The sequence below is a fragment of the Schistocerca serialis genome, chromosome 8 (assembly GCF_023864345.2).
Source record: "Schistocerca serialis cubense isolate TAMUIC-IGC-003099 chromosome 8, iqSchSeri2.2, whole genome shotgun sequence".
Classification (NCBI taxonomy): domain Eukaryota; kingdom Metazoa; phylum Arthropoda; class Insecta; order Orthoptera; family Acrididae; genus Schistocerca; species Schistocerca serialis.
Window position 1 is genome coordinate 297,204,018 of NC_064645.1, and position 21,067 is coordinate 297,225,084.

The 21,067-nt window shown below is 39.7% G+C and overlaps 1 protein-coding gene across 7 annotated transcripts in view; it reads right to left on the bottom strand.

Annotated features, from left to right (window-relative positions):
* The window catches only part of LOC126416163 (proton-coupled amino acid transporter-like protein pathetic), a 225,464-nt gene that overhangs the window by 13,758 nt on the left and 190,639 nt on the right, over positions 1 to 21,067 (bottom strand). For all 7 annotated transcript variants that reach the window (XM_050083729.1, XM_050083727.1, XM_050083728.1 and 4 more), the window contains 4 exons: positions 10,283 to 10,587; positions 5,517 to 5,667; positions 4,374 to 4,580; positions 2,968 to 3,243 (listed from right to left, as the gene is read on the bottom strand). In XM_050083729.1, coding sequence (XP_049939686.1) covers positions 2,968 to 3,243; positions 4,374 to 4,580; positions 5,517 to 5,667; positions 10,283 to 10,551 — 903 coding nt within the window. In that variant the 5' untranslated portion in view covers positions 10,552 to 10,587. The remainder of the gene's footprint in view (positions 1 to 2,967; positions 3,244 to 4,373; positions 4,581 to 5,516; positions 5,668 to 10,282; positions 10,588 to 21,067) is intronic.

Sequence of the window (21,067 nt, forward strand, 5' to 3'; positions counted from 1 at the left end):
ATATGGAAGCATTTGCAACAGAAGTGGAATTTTATAAAAAAGCCTTCATAATATTAAGTGTATATCAAGCACCTGCAGGTAACTTTAATTTGTTCATAAACCACCTTGAAGCTGTACTGGCCCATTTAACAACCAAAAACAAAGAAATAGTGGTTGCTGGTGACTTCAATGTAGATTCCCTTAAAGACTCTCCCAATAAGAACTTATATGAGTTAGTAACACTATCATTTAACTTCATTCCCACTGTAAAGTTCCCAACGGGGGTAGCCAATTGCTCACAAACAGCCATTGATAATATCTTTATAGAACAGTCTAATGAACAAAATTATATTACAAAACCAGTAGTCAATGGCCCCTTAGACCATGAAATGCAGTTCCTTCTGTTAAATGTTAATACTGGACAGGATATAAAATCTGTCAAATCTGAACTCAAGAGGGTAATAAATAAGGAAAAAATTGATTCTTTTAGGACACTCCTCAGAGACATTCACTGGAGTGAATGAAAAATATAACACTTTTGCTAATAAAGTGCTTACCTTATTTGAAAACTGTTTTCCCACAAAGCTAACCAAGGTTAGAGCAAAGTCTACAAAGAAGCCATGCATTACTCAATGAATAGAGGTATCATGTAAAACAAAAACAGTTCTGAGGTTGATGCTACAGCACATTACAAGAAATACTGAAAAATATTAAAGACTGTAATACGGACATCAAAGCAAATATATAACAAGTAAAAGATAGTCATATCATGTAGCAAAATAAAGACAATATGGGATATAGTGAAGGAGAAGACCAGTAGAGCCAGACATGAGGAGGGGCAAATAGCATTAAGAGTAAGTGATACATTGGCGACAGATATGTACAGTGTTGCAGAACTTTTTAACAAACATTTGACAACTGTTACTGGAAACATGGGGTTGTCAGGTTCTGTAGATGCTGCCATGGGATACCTCAGACCAGACATTTCAAGTAACTTCCATAATATGAATGTGACCCTCACTACCCCAGCAGAAGTAATGTCCATCATGAAATCTTTAAAATCAAAAATGTCTAGTGAGTATGATGAAATATCAACAAAGTTAATTAAAGAATGTGATTCTGAGTTAGCATATTAAGCTTTCTGTGTAACTAGTCGTTTATCAGTGGAATATTTCCTGAATGGTTGAAATATGCTGAAGTTAAGCCACTGTTTAAAAAGGGAGATAACAAAATAGTGTCTAATTTCACTTTTGACAGCATTCTCAAAAATTTTAGAAATGGTAATGTACAATCAGCTTTATAACCATCTTATCACAAATAACATACTGTCAAAGTTGCAGTTTAGATTTCTAAAGGGTTCTGATATTGAGAGGGCTACCTATGCTTACAGTGAAAATGTACTTAATTCACTAAACAAAAAATTGCAGGCAACTGGTATATTTTGTGATCTGTCAATGGCATTTGATTGTGTAAATCACAATATCCTTTTAAGTAAAATAGAATATTATGGTGTAACACAAAATGCTGCAAAATGGTTCAAATCTTATATCTATGGCAGGAAACAAAGGGTGTTATTAGGAAAGAGACTTGTATTAACCTATCAGCCATCATCCAACTGGGAACTAATTAAATATAGAGTACCACAAGGTTCCATCTTAGGGCCCTTACCTTTTCTCGTGTATATCAATGAACTTTCATCAGTAACATACATTGCAATAAGTAGCAAATCAATTGTAGTCTTAGAAAGATTGGCTAATAAAATATTTGTGGACGTTAATCACTGGTTCCTAACCAGTTCTTTGTTACTAAACTTTGAAAAAACACACTACATGTAGTTCAGAACTTGTAAAGGGTGTTCCACGAGAATGTGCCTAACATACGATGACAAGCAGACAGGAGAAGTGGACAGAGTTAAATTCTTGGGATTACAGCTTGATAATAAATTCAACTTGGAGGAGCACACCCACACCACAGAACTGTGGAAGCATCTAAACAAATCTCTATTTGCAATGCGAATTCTGTCAGACATAGGGGATATAAAAATGAAAAAGCTGGCATACTATGCTTACTTTCATACGGGATTATTTTTTGGGGCAATTCATCAAGCCAAGCTAAAGTTTTCTGGGCACAAAAATGTACAATAAGAGTTATATGTGGTGTAACTCAAGAACATCCTGCAGAGGCCTGTTTAGGGAACTAGGGATACTAACTACTACTTCCTAATATATTTATTGCTTAGTGAAATTTGTCATTAAAAATATATCATTTTTTGAAACCAACAGCTCAGTTCATGGAATCAATACTAGAAATAAGAATAATCTTCACACAGATTTAAAGTCACTTACTCCTGTACAAAAAGGTGTGCATTGTTCAGGAACACACTTTTCCAATAACTTGCCAGCTGCCATAAACAGTTTAACAACCAATGAAATTCAGTTTAAGAGAAGCCTAAAGGATTTACTGGTGTCCAACTCCTTCATACTCCTTTGATTAATTTCTCAGTAGAACCAACTGTAGTAGTTCGATTATATGATTATTACCTTACAAATAAAAAACACTTTTTTAATTTTAAATTCAGAGCATTAATGTGATCTTAGTAAATGAGTGTTGTAAAATGATCCTTTCATATAGTGTTCATAAAAAAAAATTACGGTCATTCCACTTGGGACGTGTGGAAGGTACATTAGCTTATTTGATTTAGTTGTAAATATTTGTCTTAGTTGTAAATATTTGTCATGTATTATAGCTTTTCTGACATGTTCTACATCCTGGAGGACCTCCTCACTATGGATCGATTGGAATGAAAGTAAATCTAATCTAAATCTAATATGGCAGAAGATCTCAGTAGGAAGGGAGCAAACTAGAGAATTTACTCTCATTATGAGCAAGGGGATGGGACAGGACAGGGGATGAAGGCAAGATTTTCATACCATCTTTACTGCCCCACTTTCAGTCTATTACCCTCATAAATGATGAATAAATACTCACCACACCAATTCCTTCAAATGCATATATGGCAGTTCCAAAGTAAAGGGGCAGTTGTTTCCATGTAGCAAATGCTTTGACAGATGATGTTCTAGGTAGCCCTTGTAGCATGTAGAAGAATGTAATTCCCAGGCCAGTCACGGTAACAATGGCAGCAAACAATGATATTGGTGTGAGGTACTTCAAGTTCTTCACCCAGTTTAGAAATATCATGGGAATCAATAATAGTAGAAGATACGCATCAATTCCTAGATGCCACTTGAAGTAATACGACATAACCTGAAACAAATTATTTAATTCATCAGTAAAAGAATGTACTATTTGGACTGTTCCTAAAGCGGTATCTTAAATTTGAAATACTTTACAACATAATTTTTGATAATACATATCCCTCATATTTTTGTAGCAAACAATAAAAGAGGTTACAACATTATCACTTTAATTTTTGGATGTTTTGAAATTGTTACCTGCTACACAAAGAAAAATGACCACTACACAGTTTAAAAAACATTGGAAGTTAGTTATTTACATGTTCCATTGATCAGTCTCGCAGTAACCATTATTATGAAATGCACACAAGAATAAAAAAAACTTTAAAAATTTTTATTACCTACCCCACTCCCTTAAGTGGCACAAAATGCATATATTATACATGTAGATTTATTTATTTCTATTCAAGAATTCATCTATGTTATAAAATGATTTGTCTAGGAGATATGATTTCAATTTATTTTTGAAACTATTGCTGCTGTCTGTTACACATTTTATTTCATGTGGTAATTTATGTAAAATATTATACCCCTTTCTGTGCCAAAGATAGGTTAAGTAGAGCACAGTGTCTTTCTTTCTCTCTGGTATTATAATCATGAATGTCACTGTTGTTTTTACACTGGTCCATATTGTTGAGAACAAATTTAATTACTGAGGAAATGTACTATGAGGCTGTTGTAGACATTTGTTTGAAAGGTTAGGAATTCTTACAAGATGTGCAGCTATGAGCCCCATACATTAAACCACTTTCTTTTGAGCAATGTATACTTTTTGCCTGAGTGCTGAATCACCTAAAATATTATTCTGTAAGACATCAGAGAGTGAAAGCATCCAAAGTTAAAGACTACTATACATTTTAGCTTTCAGCAAAATGGCCTTCCCCTGAAGTAGAAAACACACACGTATGTGCGCGCGCACAAGCCACATGTACGCGCACACACGCATTTTGACCACTGTGCCTGGCTGGTGTGGCCTCAGCGGCCAGAGACAGTGATCATTCATGTGTGAGTTGTGCTTGTGTGGACTGTATGTGTTTTTTACTTCAGAAGAGATGATGATGATGATGATGATGATGATGTAAATAAAAGCAGGTAAAGACTTCATGTAGTGTGAGGATAAGATGCGTAGCTCTTACTTACATCTCTCAAATTGGCTGCCACAAATACAAAGTACACACAGCAGAACCCAAGTTGTGTTATACACAGAAAAACGTTTATCATAACTTTGGCATAACTTGAATACTTCCGAAGAGGTTGTGGTCCTGTTTGGAATGAAGTTTCAACTACATCAGAAAATCCCAGCGATGGTACTTGATTCCTTCTGCACAGTTCATGAGAGCATTTCACCTGCAGAAAAATGTTTGTTTGTAAAGCATTCCTTACATGAAATATCTCCATCTAAGGAGAGTTTTAAACTATAGCAGATAAGAATATTCTAAGACAATTATGAGCTGTCCAAACAGTCTGAAGCCTGATTGCAGTATTATTTATCTGTGCATACTTTTACCCCTGACCTGGATAAAATAAGACAATTGATGGAGTGGTCCAAAGTGAATTCTTTGGGGTAGGAAACCACGGGACATAAGTCTCTGAAAGATGTGTGGCATAGTCAGGAGTGGAGACCAAGACAACTGAACAATTGTACCATCCAAAATTATGAGATAAAACACTGCTACCCCTCCAAAACCACAGTTTCATTTTTACACTGTATATACACAGTAAACACAATGGATTAAATGGACCAATGTAATCTACTGGCTTGTATTATTACCAGATCTGACGGCCCCCTTTACTATGGGACTACAGCAACCCATTTAAACATTAGTGTAAAAAACCCAATTTGAAATCAAAAAACACATGCTTGCTACTGTAACCGGAGCTTACATTTGCCATAAATGTCATGCCATATAAATGACTGGGGCAGATTTTCAGACACAGCCGTGATACATTTTGAAGGTTGGTGGTCAGAACTTCAAACTAAAGCAGGGTACATTATTATGACTGGTTGGTACAATTATTCTGCCACCCTGTTGTCTCCTGTTTGCTGTGGAACATCAGCACCAAATGCTTACGTGTTCTTATGTAGCCCACTTCATCTTGTATCCAGTTAATAATAAGTATAGTCAGTGAATTATTACTCTAAAACACAAAGAAGACCTCCCTGAAATGAATAAGATGGCAATATTTTCTTTGGGAGGTGATTCTTATCATGAAGTAGTGCCACAAGAATAAAAATAGAAAACAGTTATTACAAGAATTGTTCTCAAAGACAAAAACACTTACCAACATGTGCATACAGTGAGTGCAGATCACCCCCATCAAGAGAGTCCCAATTGTTCCCACAACAAGCCCAGCATTCCTAAATGCATCTGGCATAGCTAAAATTCCAGTGCCTATATTTCCTTTCAGTAAGTGAATCATTGTATCCAAATTACTGAAACAATAAAAATATATATAACAGATAATAAATGCCAAAGTAAATTATACCAAATCAAATGTCATACAGTACTATAAATAAAGCAGCATTTGTTCTAAACATTAAAAATGACATCTGTGAAATATTTAAAGTTTGTATGTACTACAAAAATAAAGTTTCTCAGCTGAAAAACGTCCACAGTTACATCAATCAACAGTCTCCTGTACTAACGTGCAGTGGAACAAAACATAAATTATATTTATCTATGTGTGACACTCCAAAAGCATTTCTTTACACCTTTTCAGTGCATACAGAAGCTGGTCTGTGTGTAGAGAGAGCAGTACCACATAATCTGATTAATTATACTATTAGTAGATCATGTACTAATGCCACACAGTCTCATGCAGTACCAGTCTGAAGGTGAAACAATATCCTCAACAGAAAAAACTCTCAAATCCATTACTGTGGCAACAATCCAGTTGAATCAGTTTTCATTCTGAATCTCAGGATTATAAAAAAGTCAGATTGTTTACACTGTATATTAATGGCTAGCATAACGACTGTATCAGTTGAAATTATGTCAAAAAAATACTGCTTAGATGTCACAACCAGCGCAAAGATATGTTCCTAGGTATCTGTGAAAACTATACAACTATCAGCGATATCCAATTCAATTTGAGGTATATAAATTCATGTAGCTACTCTTTGATTTCAAGTAAACATTTAATCATTTTCCTGACACTTATGATCCAGTATTTTCATTAGGGGCTAAACAGATACTTACAGTCCAGACATGTTCAGATTGAAGGCCAGTGCTCACACATTTGTTAAGGTGTAAGGCAGGTTAAATGATGTCACATTACCACCAAATTTCACCACAATTCTGCCCACCACCACCATGGACATGTTACTCCATGAGATGGCTGTCACACTTCGCATTACCCACATCTCACCCCTTCTCTTGAAACCATGCGATTTTGTTATGGATGGGCGAGGAAATCATTTTGGTCACCCCACTGCTGAGAATCAACATGAAACGCTTTCAGGTGTCATAAAGGTCATGAATGAAACGATTCCTTCTCTTGGAGCATTCATTTTCACACATCCTGGGGTCATAAATGAAAGTTTGCACTGTCACATGCAACAGCACAACTTTCTTGACAACCTTTGACACTGCTGTCACCTCCCAAACAATTCATCCCTTCTCTACAGACATTGTAGGGTGGTACCCTCTCTGACTGTGATCTCATCCGTTTGAAGTTAAGTATGTCACAATTTTTTGCTGTTGTATACAGGGCGGAAGCACTAGGGTCCATTCAAAATCATTTGACGACATTTGAACATGATTCAAGGTGGAAACCAGTGTTTATGCTCTCATTCTTCTTTTTACATGGTCTTTGCATGGGGGAGGGGGGTGGGGTGGTTTGATGTTTATACATTTATGAATAAAATGCGAATGGTCCCTCTAAGATCCCCCCTGTTCGGCAACAGCCTCGGTGCCACCCATGCACCATTCTTCGGCACTTTACAAAAGTCTCTGCACATAGATACCCATTCACTTATCGCTATCCACCAGCAGGACAGGCAACCCTCTTGACACCACCACCTGCTAGCCACAACCAAAATTAGAGGAGCTTTGAAAGGGTTGCCTATACTGTACGGGAATAGCAATGCACGGATGGGTGTGTCTGTACAGAGACACTTTTCAAATCCCCAAAGAATGTGCAAAGGTGACATCGATGATGTAGCCAAACTGCCAAATTGTGGGGATCTCAGTGGGACCCATTGCCATTTTATTCATGGAAGTGTCAATGTCACACCTCTCTATGAAAGGAGGGATGAAGAAGCATAAAACAACCTTTCCTGCTTTGGATCTTGTTATATTTTGACAAATGGTTTTGAACTGTCCTTTGGTGGTTGCACCCCATATACCAGAGCAAAAACATTCTCACACTACACTCCAAAGGGGTGAGGTCATGTTCGGTGGGGATGCAGGGCGATAAAGTCCTAACAAAAAGGTTGAATTGTCCAGGACACGGTTGTCAAGAACTTATTCTCATTGCTCGTAGCACTGCAAACTGCACATTTTTTACCAAGAAATGTGCAAAAATAAACGTACCTAGGAAAGCGGTGTTTTCACTCAAGATCTTCATGGTACCTACAGAGGCCTTTTCGTGTCTATCCTGAGCAGGGGTGTGTCTGAAATGTTTTCCTCAGCCACTTATTAGAAAAAAGGTTGTTTTCAACTCTGCATGCTGTGGTTCTGACTTCCATCACATAGTTGTGAAGAGAAAAGGCAAGATGGGGTACAAGCAAGTGTGACACCCTTCCCTAGGTGTAACATGTCCTCAGTGGCACTGGGCAGAATTGTGGTGTAATTTGGTGAGAATGTGAATTCATTAACCAACCTTACACCTCATATACGTATACTTCTGAGCACTGTCCTTTTCACTGAAAATGTCAACACCTTGCTGCTTGAACTGTCACAGAGGCAAAGGGTGATGTCGCAGATTGCCATGCTTTTGCACCACTCAGAGGAATGGTGTAGGCACCTTTGAGCCAAATTTTTAACTTATGCATAGCAACAGGAGTAAATAACGAGTTTCAGAAAAGTGATCCTTTCATTTTTTTGTGCCGAGGAAAACATTTTACACACACCCTGCTCAGAATTGACACAAAAAGGCCTCTGCAGGTGCCATGAATGGCTTGAATGAAAATACCCCTTCCCAAAATTCACAAATGGGAACATTCTTACTCTACTGTCAGCATACTGGTATTTGGCTGAGAAGATCTGGTTGCTAAGCAATGGCCCAGCCTATTTGCTTGAGGAGGGAGTGAATATATACAGGATGAACATCAATAAAACTGAGAAACTACAAGGATGGATTCCTGACAGGAAACAGAGGAAAACAGGTCCTATGAACATGTGTCCGGAAATGCATTGTTGCCACAGGAGATGGCGCTGACAAATGAAAGTTCCTCTGACCACATGCCATGTGTTCCTTGTGTGTTACATGCTTTGTGATTGATACAGTGCACTGTTAGCAGCAGTATGATCTGGTATTCATGTTGGGAATAAACCGAGATGGTGCTTCTGTATGGCCAAGCAGGTGGAAACAGTCGAGACACAGCAATGCTGTACTAAAACAAGTACCCTCATAAACATCAACTACATCACACAACATTTCAAGCCCTTTTAGGGCGTTTGTGTGATCGTGGGTCCTTTCTGACAGACAAATGTGCAGGGAGACAGTGGAATGTGAGTACACCAGACTTCAAGGACTGGATTCTGCCTCATGACCATTCCATCTGCTTGGCCATAAATAAACTTCATCTCGGTTTGTTCTTAACATGAATACTAGACCATTCTGCTGCTTACAGTATGCTGTGTCAATCACACAGCCTGCAACATGCAAGGAACACAAGGCATGTGGTCAGAGGAATTTTCACTCGTCAGCACCATCTGCCTTCCATTTCCAGTCAGGAATCCATCCCTGCAGTTTGTCACTTTTATTAATTTTCTCCTTCTACATTTGTTTTGTGTGTGTGTGTGTGTGTGTGTGTGTGTGTGTGTGTGTATTCTGAAACCTGTAAAAATCATTATCATCTTATCATACACTCTGCAAGACAATTCTTAACGCAGGTATGAGTTTTGCCTTAGTGAGTGATCACTAAAATACCTAAAAAGTTCTTGAGAAAATATTGGTAGTGCTTCACTCTGTGAGATTCAGATATTTTTGAGGTAACTGACTTTTTGTAGTTTAGTACAAGAATATTTTCTTAAACAGAGCCATTACTAATCCAGTAGTAGTAGTAGTATAAGGAACAGTAAGAGTAGTATTTTGAAGTGACTGAGTTCTGTAGTTTTTTTTTTTTTAGTTTAAATGGCAATGTACACAAATGTGCCCATTTTACAGTCTGTGTTCTTCACTGTTGCCTAGGAGCATTATGAAAAAATACATTGAAAAAGAGTAGTTTGAACTCCTGGCATTTAGTATACGAGGAATTATTCATACCGTCCCAGAGTATTAGTTTACAGTGGCAACCATTCCCATAGTGAATAACTGAATACAGTGCTACATAAGATGAGTAAAATAAGTTTGGATTACAGAAATCCTGACCCCATTTTGTCAGCAGTTGACGGCTGCTCTTAAATTCTTCATCATTTCATGAATCACCATATAAAAGTAACCCTATGTTATTCCACACCTTTCCCTCCTTGTACTGTTTTTCACAGCATGGTGTAGTTTATCTTATGATATCCTTCTTAGATTTTATCTTTGGTAGTCATCAAAATCACTGAGCATCCTGAACAATTAAAACTATATTCCACACACTGTCAATCATTCTCACAAGATACTGTGTTTAAGTAATGACAGATATAATCTGGTAATCTGTAACTGTATGCTACCAACTAATCTCACCTCGCCAATCAAATCTTGTGACACAAATTTCTGCAGTATCCAGGATTTAAACTGCCTACCTCCAGATCAAGCAGTACTGAATCATCATTTTTTATGAACATCAGTCTCGGAATTGGATGTGTGAAGCAGAAAGCAGCACTTTTTTTTGCGTATGATGGTTCACTTACTAATCTAATGTGGTATATGGGTAATGGGAGACTCATACTTACGAGGTGGGGTGTTCCAGGTCCCTCTGCAGCAGTGGGTCATAGTCCCCATCGCCAAGCGTTGGCTCCAGTGGTGGCTTGCTGCCACCTGTGCCTACTGGGCTGCTGACACCACCATCTGCCTCCATCTGGCCAGGCAAGTGGACCAGCACGCTGTCTGGAGAAGCGCGTGGAGGTGGTGGGGGTGCAGCCAGAGCACGTTTCTCATAGCTGTCATTGAGTGGCTCTGTGGCGGGCAGCAGTGGTTGCCGTTCATCTCGGCCCTCCTTCATCTTGGCGCCCACCGGCAACGGTGTCGCGGCGCCCAACTGGACAATACAAGTGCATACATCAATAGCTGTGGATTACTTCACAGACATAAAATGTTGCAACACTAAAATTGAAGTCACATATCATGCAAATTATAGCATAAAGCAATGTGCAGACCTTGGAAAAACAATAAAAACAGCTACACCAACAATTATACCCTCTATTGCACATGCACTTTTAGAACTTTAACCATGAACAGATGAGGAACTGATGAAATTAATAATAATATCTATCTGCTGGGTAATAATCTAAAACTAATGCTGTCGTCAATCCAAAGGTTTGATTGAACACCCCACTGTTATATGAGACATACTTTTGGAGATGGTATGCTCTTCCCTTCCTCAAAACTTTGAACTGACTTACCAAGCCATTATATGTAAACCTACTATTTAACGTGCACTCGGGACGCCATTTTCACATGCACAAATCACTACTGTAGCTGAAAGGCCAGATAAGTGGCAGATAAAAAATCTCAGAGTCAAGTGAGAACTACAGATTTGTAGCCTGACACTGAGTTACACAAAGAGTACACTGTACTGCCAAATTATTACATTTATTCCTAACACTGACACCTACAGTACACAGTGGATGCCATGTTATATGATGTGTGGTCATCAAGTAGGTAAACAAAGGTATTAGCAGACTTTGTATACACATTTTTGTGTCACAACCACTGTAGCAGGAAGATCCACTTTACATGAGGGGTGAAACAGGATGACTGTAAACTTTCAGAGCAAAAGAACAGTGTTCCTGATAAAAACAAATTTGTGGACTCTGTTGTGGGAGGGTGTGGGTGAGTATATAGTCAATAAACTCTGTGGAAGCCATAGATCTGTACACAATACTGATTTTGGAGCCTGTACTCTGATCACGTTGGTATATGGAGACCAACAATACCTTCCAAAATAACAGTCCACTGACTAAATAAGCCAGGTTCTCTACCCAAACTATTGAGTGAAATCTACAGTGACTCAGAACTACAAAGATGGCGTCAATAACCATACCAACAACGGTCTACCGACGGAAAATAATTTCTCAATGGATGTAAGTAGTTCAGCAAGACACACATTACATTTCTGGAAGAATACAAATTGGTAAGAGAGAATTATGGGCTGTAGTATGATTTTGTGGCTTTCTCTGCGACCATTACCCCACATGAAAAGTAATCTTAACTGATTTGGTGCAAATTCATCATCAGGCATTACATTTACTCTTTTTATGATGATGGTGAATGGGACAGTCCAGAAAAATAACACATCTTACCAAATGGTTGGAAGAGCACAATAAAGGCTTTTGAGTACTTCCTTGTCTTGAAACTGATTTGATCTTACCTCTGTTGAACATCTGTAGGGGCACATAATTTGTTGTGTTTGATACATGAATCCGCCACCACAACCATTTAAACAGTTGTGGGGCACTTTGCAGTGACCATAACATCAGATGTGGCGGGATGCTTTATAGTGATTACAAATTCATTTATCTTTGGAAACCTATGACAATAATAATTACTTGTAAAGCTCAATGACCAGGTGCAAATCTTTCAACTGATGCCATTTCAACAACTTACGTGTCCCAGTTATTCAACCAGGGGAAGGTAACCTACAGTTTACTGTGGAATCAGAACCACTAGTGAATCTCTAATTGACCAACAGATGAATGCCATGTTAAAAGGCAGACTGAAAAATCAATGGTCCCACTGGAATTCCATTCTTTCCAAGTACGTGCTTTACTGGCAGACCACCAGGCCCAACTTTGGAGGCCTATAAGAAACTGATTGAGTCACTTCCACTTTGCCTAGTTATTATGTGCTTTGTAAGTAGTGGTTGTTCTGGATACTGGCATATGATAATAATATTTTGACTGGGCAATATATGCTGATTAGAGCCAACTGCTAATATTCGAATGGTCATTTATCATTAAATTGCTGGTTTTTAAGGCTTTTGAATAATCAGTACATTCATTACACTGTAAATACTGGCCAACCCGAAGATAAAAGTGGACAATATTATTTTACTAGCCTAGTCCTCTTACCTAAATAGTTGTAGACTATTAAAACTATAGTGTGCAACACAGTTAAAGAACTTCTTTTTTGAAATCACATAATTGCCTCCCACTGTGACACATAAGTTTCATATTTGGCTCAAAGGTTTCTACAATCTTCCTCTGAAACAGTGAACAAGTGTGGCCCCTGTGACATTATCCTTGGGCTTTGTGACACTTCAAACAGCAGCGTCTGCACATGCAAAAAGAGGCCAGAGGTCAGAAAAAGTTCACGTGAGGTGTTGGATGGATTAATGATGTCACACTGACAACAAATGTCACCAAAATTCTGCCCAACGCCATTGTGGGCTTGTCACACGGTGGGCGAGTGAGTGACACCAAGGGTCTTGCAGTATCATTCATGCATGTATCAAGATCGCATCTTTCCATGACGAAATAGGAGGGCCGAAAAATACAAGCACCCTTTGCTGCTTCGGATCGTGTTCAAATTTCTTTGAATGGATTTGAACAGTCCCACCCTGTACACCAGAGTAAAATTTGCAGTCATTCTGCACTCCAATAGGCTGCTGGCCCACAAATGTCCTTTGTGTAGGGTTGAATCAACCTGAGGTTGTCAGCAGTGTCAAAGGTATAAAGAACATTATCCTGCTGCACGTCGCACCGTGAACTGTATTTTTCGACCACAAAATGTGCGGGAATCATCCCCAAGGGAAGAGGTGGTTGCATTGATACCCTGAGGCCTCCTCGTGTAGATTCTGGGCAGCAGTGTGTCTTAATGTCTTATTTGATCATTCATAAGAAAACCGCATGATTGCAATGCTGGGAATTGCGGTTCTGACCTCCATCGCGGAGAGGTCATAAGGAAGGACCAAATGTTAGTAAGAGTGGCTGTGATGACTTTTCTTTCATGTGACACGTCCATGGTGACTTTGGGCTAGAGTTGTGCGCTCTACCAGAGCTACTGGTCGGTAGTTTTGGTACATCACACAAGTGATGTAGTAAACGGTGGGATTACCAGTAGTATTTGGTAGCATTGCTAGCAAAAGGAACAAAAGAGAATGTGGAAGAGAGAAACTTGGAACAGACGACTTCTCTTTGTTTTCTGTTTGTTTGTTTTTAACATAATTAGTGCCGCACATCACTGAATTTTAATCCATGGTGTAGTTTACATCCATATATAATACAAATTGTATTTTATGAGTAATAAGTGTTAGTTGATCGCGGAACTTCCGTGCTTTTATGTAAACAAAGCATTAACTTTTGGTGCGAGTAGAGTTTACATGCGCAAACATAAAAAAATATAATTATTGTTATTATTTTGTACTCAATACGACGTTCTTCATCATGATCAACAGGGAATCGTTACCGATAAATGCGAAAGTTGCTTACAAATAACAGAAACATGTTTTATATAAAGTTCGACGCAGTACTGCAGCAATGTCTGATATATTGTTGTTTGGCGGTTCCTTTTATTACAAATGAAATGAACACCACTGGCTGTATACAGGCATTGATGTAAGTCAACAGGAACAGTTGAAAATGTGTGCCCTGACTAGGACTCGAACTCGGGATCTCCTGCTTACAAGGCAGACGCTCTATCCATTTTTTTAAATTTTTATTTATTTATTTTTTGCCATCTCATTTTGTTCGTCTTTGTTCGTTGCATCTGCTCGGGCCGGATGTCGCAATACACCCGTTTCAGTTCGTCGTTGATCCATTAACTCAGTTTTTTTTACTACAGAGGGCGGCTACCCCTCAGACCAAACAATCCATCTGAGCCACTGAGGACACAGAAGATAGTGCGATTGCAGGGACCTATCTCCGGCACGCCTCCCGTGACACCTACATTCGCAACTTATTGTCCCGCACTATATTCATAGTGCTCCTGCCCATTATACCCACTACTCGCGGCTTTATTGCTGATTCCAGTAAGAGTTCTGGCATAGTTAGGGTTCTTTTTATCTTTTTGTCGAGGAAATTGTGTTTTCTCGTGCTATATGATAAAACGGTATTATTTCCTTTATATTTACAACATTCCTCTGTTTTACGTTACAAATCAACAATTTGCGAATAAAACCTGAACTGAACATTGACAATTTTGATATAAATACTTTGTATTTTAAAGAAACAGACAGGAGTATAACTATGCAGAACAAAAATGTTCCGCAGATTACTCGGGCCTCTAAACATCCACGCTCAGTTTCTAGAGAGTTCGCCGCTTCTGGTTTTTAGGGGAATCTAGTAAGACACTGAGCGCTTACGTAAAGAAAGACATCGTTATGAGGAACGCCCGATAGGTATGCAACACACACAACGTACAGGCAACGCAGGTGGGGCCTTAGCTGATCAAAGCTACTATTGTGGCTGTGGCGAAGTCTGATGCCATTGTGACATCTTTACCGCAATTTACACCTCACATTAACTTCTGAGCTCTGGCCTTTCTTTCGCATATGTCGCCACCTTGCTGTTTGATGCGTCGTCGAGCCCGAGGATGAAGTCGCAGGGCGCCACGTTTCCGCACCATTACACAGGAAGGTTGTTACGCTATATTGTCATTAATGACGTCTGCTTGCTTAGCTGGGTGGTTACGTGCTTGCCTCCCATGCAGCGGGCCGGGATTCGATTCCCGGCCGGGTTGGAGATTCCCGCTCGTGGACTGGGTGTTGTGTTGTCCTCATCACCATTACATCCTCATCACCGGCACGCGAATCGCCCAGTGTGGCGTCGACTGGAATAAGACTCGCACTCGGCGGCCGAACTTCCCCAGTGGAGCCTCCTGGCCGGCAATGCCATCCGATCATTTCATTTTTTTGCCATTAACGACGCAACTACCGCACGGAGTAGTTAATCTGGACCTATTAAAGATGTTGATATTATTTAGGCCTGCCTTTTGCCTTTATCACACAATCTAAGGCGTGATGGAAGAAATCTTTCCACTGTTGTAGTTGTGGTCTTCAGTCCAGAGACTGGTTTGATGCAGCTCTTCACGCTACTCTATCCTGTGCAAGCTTCTTCATCTCCCAGTACCTACTGCAACCTACGTCCTTCTGAATGTGTTTAGTGTATTCATCTCTTGGTCTCCCTCTACGATTTTTACCCTCCACGCTGCCCTCCAGTACTAAATTGGTGAACCCTTGATGCCTCAGAATATGCCCTACCAACCGAGCCCTTCTTCTAGTCAAGTTGTGCCACAAATTTCTCTTCTCTCCAATTCTATTCAATACCTCCTCATTAGTTACGTGATCTACCCATCTAACCTTCAGCATTCTTCTGTAGCATCACATTTCGAAAGCTTCTATTCTCTTCTTGTCTAAACTATTTATCGTCCACGTTTCACTTCCATACATGGCTACACTCCATACAAATACTTTCAGAAACGACTTCCTGACACTTAAATCTATACTCGATGTTAACAAATTTCTCTTCTTCAGAAACGCTTTCCTTGCCATTACCAGTCCACATTTTATATCGTTCTACTTCGACCATCATCAGTTATATTGCTCCCCAAATAGCAAAACTCGTCTACTACTTTAAGCGTCTCATTTCCTAATCCAATTCCCGCACCATCACCCTATTTAATTCGACTACATTCCGTTATCCTCGTTTTCTTTTGTTGATGTTCATCTTATATCCTCCTTTCAAGACACTGTCCATTCCGTTCCGCTACTCTTCCAGGTCCTTCATCGGCGAACCTCAAAGTTTTTATTTCTTCTCGATGGATTTTAATTCATATTCAGAATTTTTCTTTTGTTTCCTTTACTGCTTGCTCAATATACAGATTGAATAACATCGGGGATAGCCTACAACCCCGACTCACTCCCTTCTCAACCACTCCTTCCCTTTCATGCCCCTCGGCTCTTATAACTGCCATATGGTTTCTGTACAAGTTGTAAATAGCCTTTCACTCCCTGTACTTTACCCCTGCCACCTTTAGAATTTGAAACAGAGTATTCCACTCAACATTGTCAAAAGCTTTCTCTAAGTCTACAAATGCTAGAAACGTAGGTTTGACTTTCCTTAATCTATTTTCAATGATAAGTCGCAGGGTCAGTATTGCCTCACGTGTTCCAACATTTCTACAGAATCCAAACTGATCTTCCCCGAGGTCGGCTTCTACCACTTTTTCCATTCGTCTGTAAAGAATTCGAGTTAGTATTTTGCAGCGGTGGCTTATTAAACTGATAGTTTGGTAATTTTCACATCTGTCAACACCTGCTTTCTTTGGGATTGGAATTTCTGCAAGTATCTGATTGCATTTTGCCAGAAACGGGAAGTCCTCTGTATTCATTTTCTAGTGCTCTTGTCTCACTGTCCTCTTTTCCACAGATGCTCATCTGGACCAAAGCCTGAATTCTGATCATTACATCCAGCTCCTTCCACTCCCACCTAGCCGTACTATCAGCTTCGTTTTATGAAACAGAATCTCATGTTCAGAATGAAAAAGAAAAGTTACAATTTATAGTATCAGCTATTTCATCGGCGTGATTAATGAGAGGAGTAATTCCGGGTCCAAGATCGATGGTACTCGTGTAAAGTGACCTTGCTGCATCTACTCAAAACAGATTGTAATCCAGGAAGCGAGCACCTCCTAACAAAAAGTAACGGTGTCATCGTCCGAATACTTCGCATAGAAATGAAATACGGATCCTGTCTTCTTTCAGGTAAAAAATTTTCACAATGCAGCTAGGACAGTAAAGATGAAGAGGAACTGCGGAAAACAGAATCACGCATCATGCTTCGTCCCTGAAACATCAGAGAGTGAACCAAATATTTCGGCAATGCTTCCCTGGCATTCATTGTGTCCTTATATGCTCATTCGTCATTTCAAGTGAAACTTCCAGCGTTCCACGTCTAACCACAGGATGTTTTGCATCACTATAATCGATGACGATAGTGGGGGTAGTGCTGCTGGCCAATGGAAACCAAGCCCAACACCTCTCGACGAGACGTGTGAATTCAGACAACACTCCTACTAGACAACCGAAAACTCATATCACGTGAAATGTCGAATCAAAACAACTTCAGCCGTCTAAATTTCCAGTTGTTATTTTATTTGAACAATCAGTTTCAGCGCTACATTACGCCATCTTCAGACCCACTGACTGACATGTAGGAAGACTCCCACCTTTGGTGCAGTCAAAACAGGGATCAGCATTCAGTGACTGGTATATGTAGATTTCTTCTTAACACAGCGATCCCTTGAATCATTACTTGCCGACAACGGATTGCTGTGTTAAGGAGGTCACCTGACCCCTATTTTGACTGGACCACAGATTGGGTTCATCCTATCATCAGGGGGTTTGAAGATGGCGTAATGTAGCACTGAAACTGATTGCTCCAATAAAATATCAACTGCAAATTTAGACGGCTGAGGGTGATGCTGAGGGAATTAGATTAGGAAATGAGACGCTTAAAGTAGTGAATGAGTTTTGCTATTTGGGGAGCAAAATAAAAGATGATGGTAGAAGTAGAGAGGATATAAAATGTAGATTGGCAATGGCAAGAAAACCGTTTCTTAAGAAGAGAAATTTGTTAACATAGAGTGTAGATTTAAGTGTCAGGAAGTCGTTTCTGAAAGTATTTGTATGGAGTGTAGCCATGTATGGAAGTGAAACGCGGAAGATATATAGTTTGGACAAGAAGAGAATAGAAACTTTCGAAATGTGGTGTTACAGAAGAATGCTGAAGATTAGATGGGTAGATCACATAACTAATGAGGAGGTATTGAACAGAATTGGGGAGCAGAGGAATTTGTAACGCAACTTGACTAGAAGAAGGGATCGGTTGAAAGGACATGTTCTGAGGCATCAGGGGATCACCAATTTAGTATTGGAGGGCAGCGTGGAGGGTAAAAATCGTAGAGGGAGACCAAGAGATGAATACACTAAACAGTTTCAGAAGGATGTAGGTTACAGGTTGCAGTAGGTACTGGGAGATGAAGATGCTTGCACAGGATAGAGTAGCTTGGAGAGCTGCATCAAACCAGTCTTCGGACTGAAGACCACAACAACAACAACAACAACAGGGTGTTTTGATTCAACATTTTATATTGAACAGCCGAGGTCCCGCAGCCATCTGTCTGAAGATGGATTTAACAGACTATAGTATGTGATTCTGACAAAGATTGCCAGTTGGACTGCGCCACACATTTAAGGTACAGGCAGTACTTATCTGTCGAAGTTCTTGTTTTCTCTACATAATTAAACCGATCTCTGGAGTCCCCATTTTATGTAACATTTCTACCGGAAGTGCAACGGTTGTAAATTCATGCTTAAATGGTACACATCGCCCGACTGTGGATTTGATTTTGTAGTAGAGTGATCGGCAGGGAAGTCTTTAGGATCAAATGAAAGAAAAAATACTTGGATGAAACCGGGCTGCAAAAGAAAAACATTAGGACATTGTACTTGCACACAAAGATGTTTTGGAAATGGGAAAACTGAGGATTTAAGTACGAATTCGTACAACGTACACCATATTCGTGATATGTAGGGCTACGTGGCCCCACCGCACTCCGCAGTGCTCTCACACCTACAGTCATATCGCTCAAGATCAGGGCTCTTGTGCTGTTCCTTCTGACGTTGCACTGTTTGGTATCTTATCTGTCCGGTAGGTGTAACTGTATTCCCACGGTGCGCATTTGTGCAGACAATGACTGTCCGAACAGTGCACTGGATCTATGAAAAATCCTGTATCACTGTATATGATAAAGTGCAAGGATACTAAGTAGATTTAACTGAACAGATATTTAACATAACAGCTGAACGTCACGGGCAAAAACACACCAAAACGGAGGAAGAAGTTTAAACGAAGAACAGAAACGGAACGCTATTTTTTTTTTTTTTTAAGAAAAACTTCGCCCGCTTCGTCTTTGTATTACTTGGATTTATCTACCATCATGTGAGTCCTGCAGTAACAGTAATATTCGTTACTAAATAACATCGTACCAACTTTCAACGGCCTGACACACAGAAATTTCCGAAACATCTGGTTCCATTTCTAGTTATGAACGAGAACTTGTGTAAACTCTGAGACGCACAGTATGGAGTAAGACGCATAAGTAGAAGTAAATTGTCGCAAATACGCGTGTGTGGCAGAAGCATTATGAACAAAGAAAACTGCACCAAGTAGTGGTAATCTATTAAGCACGTGAAATGATAGAAGATAGAGAAGACTACAGAACGGTCGAAAGCAACAGCTTATGTAACAAACACGCGACGTTATTTTCTTTTTTATTTGCTACACCGCTGAAGGTCAAGAGAAACGCAGCGAGTAAACTGACGACGTTCGACGAATGGGATATTCGGTTCTTCCTCTATAAACGACGTTAAGAAGCTAAGCAAAAGTTCGATAGCCGCATAGATTACTTCCCTGTAATATCTGTACCCATAATATTCCATCGACAACCAGTACAAGTAGGTGTTTTGAAATCTGGCGATTCCGCTGGCTCCAGTGATATAATGTGGTGCTTCTATTTCACACACCTCGCTCAAATAGTACACTCATCCTACCCCGTTCACTTTTTATTCACTGATTACTTTTACAGACGCCACTTTTTGGCAGCATTTTCCTATCCTCAGATACCCGAAAGAGACCGTTTCACCACATATCTTGTTGCAAGCGCGCACACTTTATTATCGTTACTATCGTCTGTTACGAGATCATTTTTCTAGTATCTACACCAAAACACTAATCTCTAGTGCACGATGGAAAATCATGTTTGTACAGCACAGAAAGGGGTTACTATTTTGCTGCATCAAAAGGGATGCTTTTTTTTAACGGAACGGTTTGGTGCTTTCATAACGACTGTGAAAAGATGTAGTAACTCTCAATTTTCCAATTAGAGTGGGTATCTTTTCCCTCCGAAACGAAACACGACACACATTGCTTGAACGAGTTGTACTCTCCCGTTGCATAACATCAACTTGAAGACCTCCTTATTTTTATAAAACACTCAGATACATGAAATTTACTAGCCTTAAGCACACACAGTACTGAGCTAAACTTGTTTAGGTGTTCTGAGAAGGTAGCTTGCACTCTAAACGCACCGATTCTATCTGTGTGTTGAATACTAAATGTATGTTATTTTGTAGAGCCTTATTGAAAACAAACTGGTATACATAGGAGTTGGACAAAAATACGGAAACAGTGTCCAGTGTAGGCACCGTATCGGAGATTTGTACTGCGTACAGGGAAAGCAGAGAAACATCAGCCACTAAGTCGCAAAGCTCAATAATTAAGTCACATCGCGGACGGAGGTGTATGATGAGCGATCGTGACGGGCGATCACTGAAGAGGATTGTGACGACTGCTGCAAAGTGTCGCACCCGAGAACACTGTCAGCACGAAAACAACACGATGGGAACTCCGTAAGTAGAGCACTGCAGGGCGAGCTAGAATTCCAAAACCAGTCATCAGTGATGCAAACGCGCATAACAGGAAAACGTGGCGCCGAAGCCTTAGAACCTGAACTGTGGT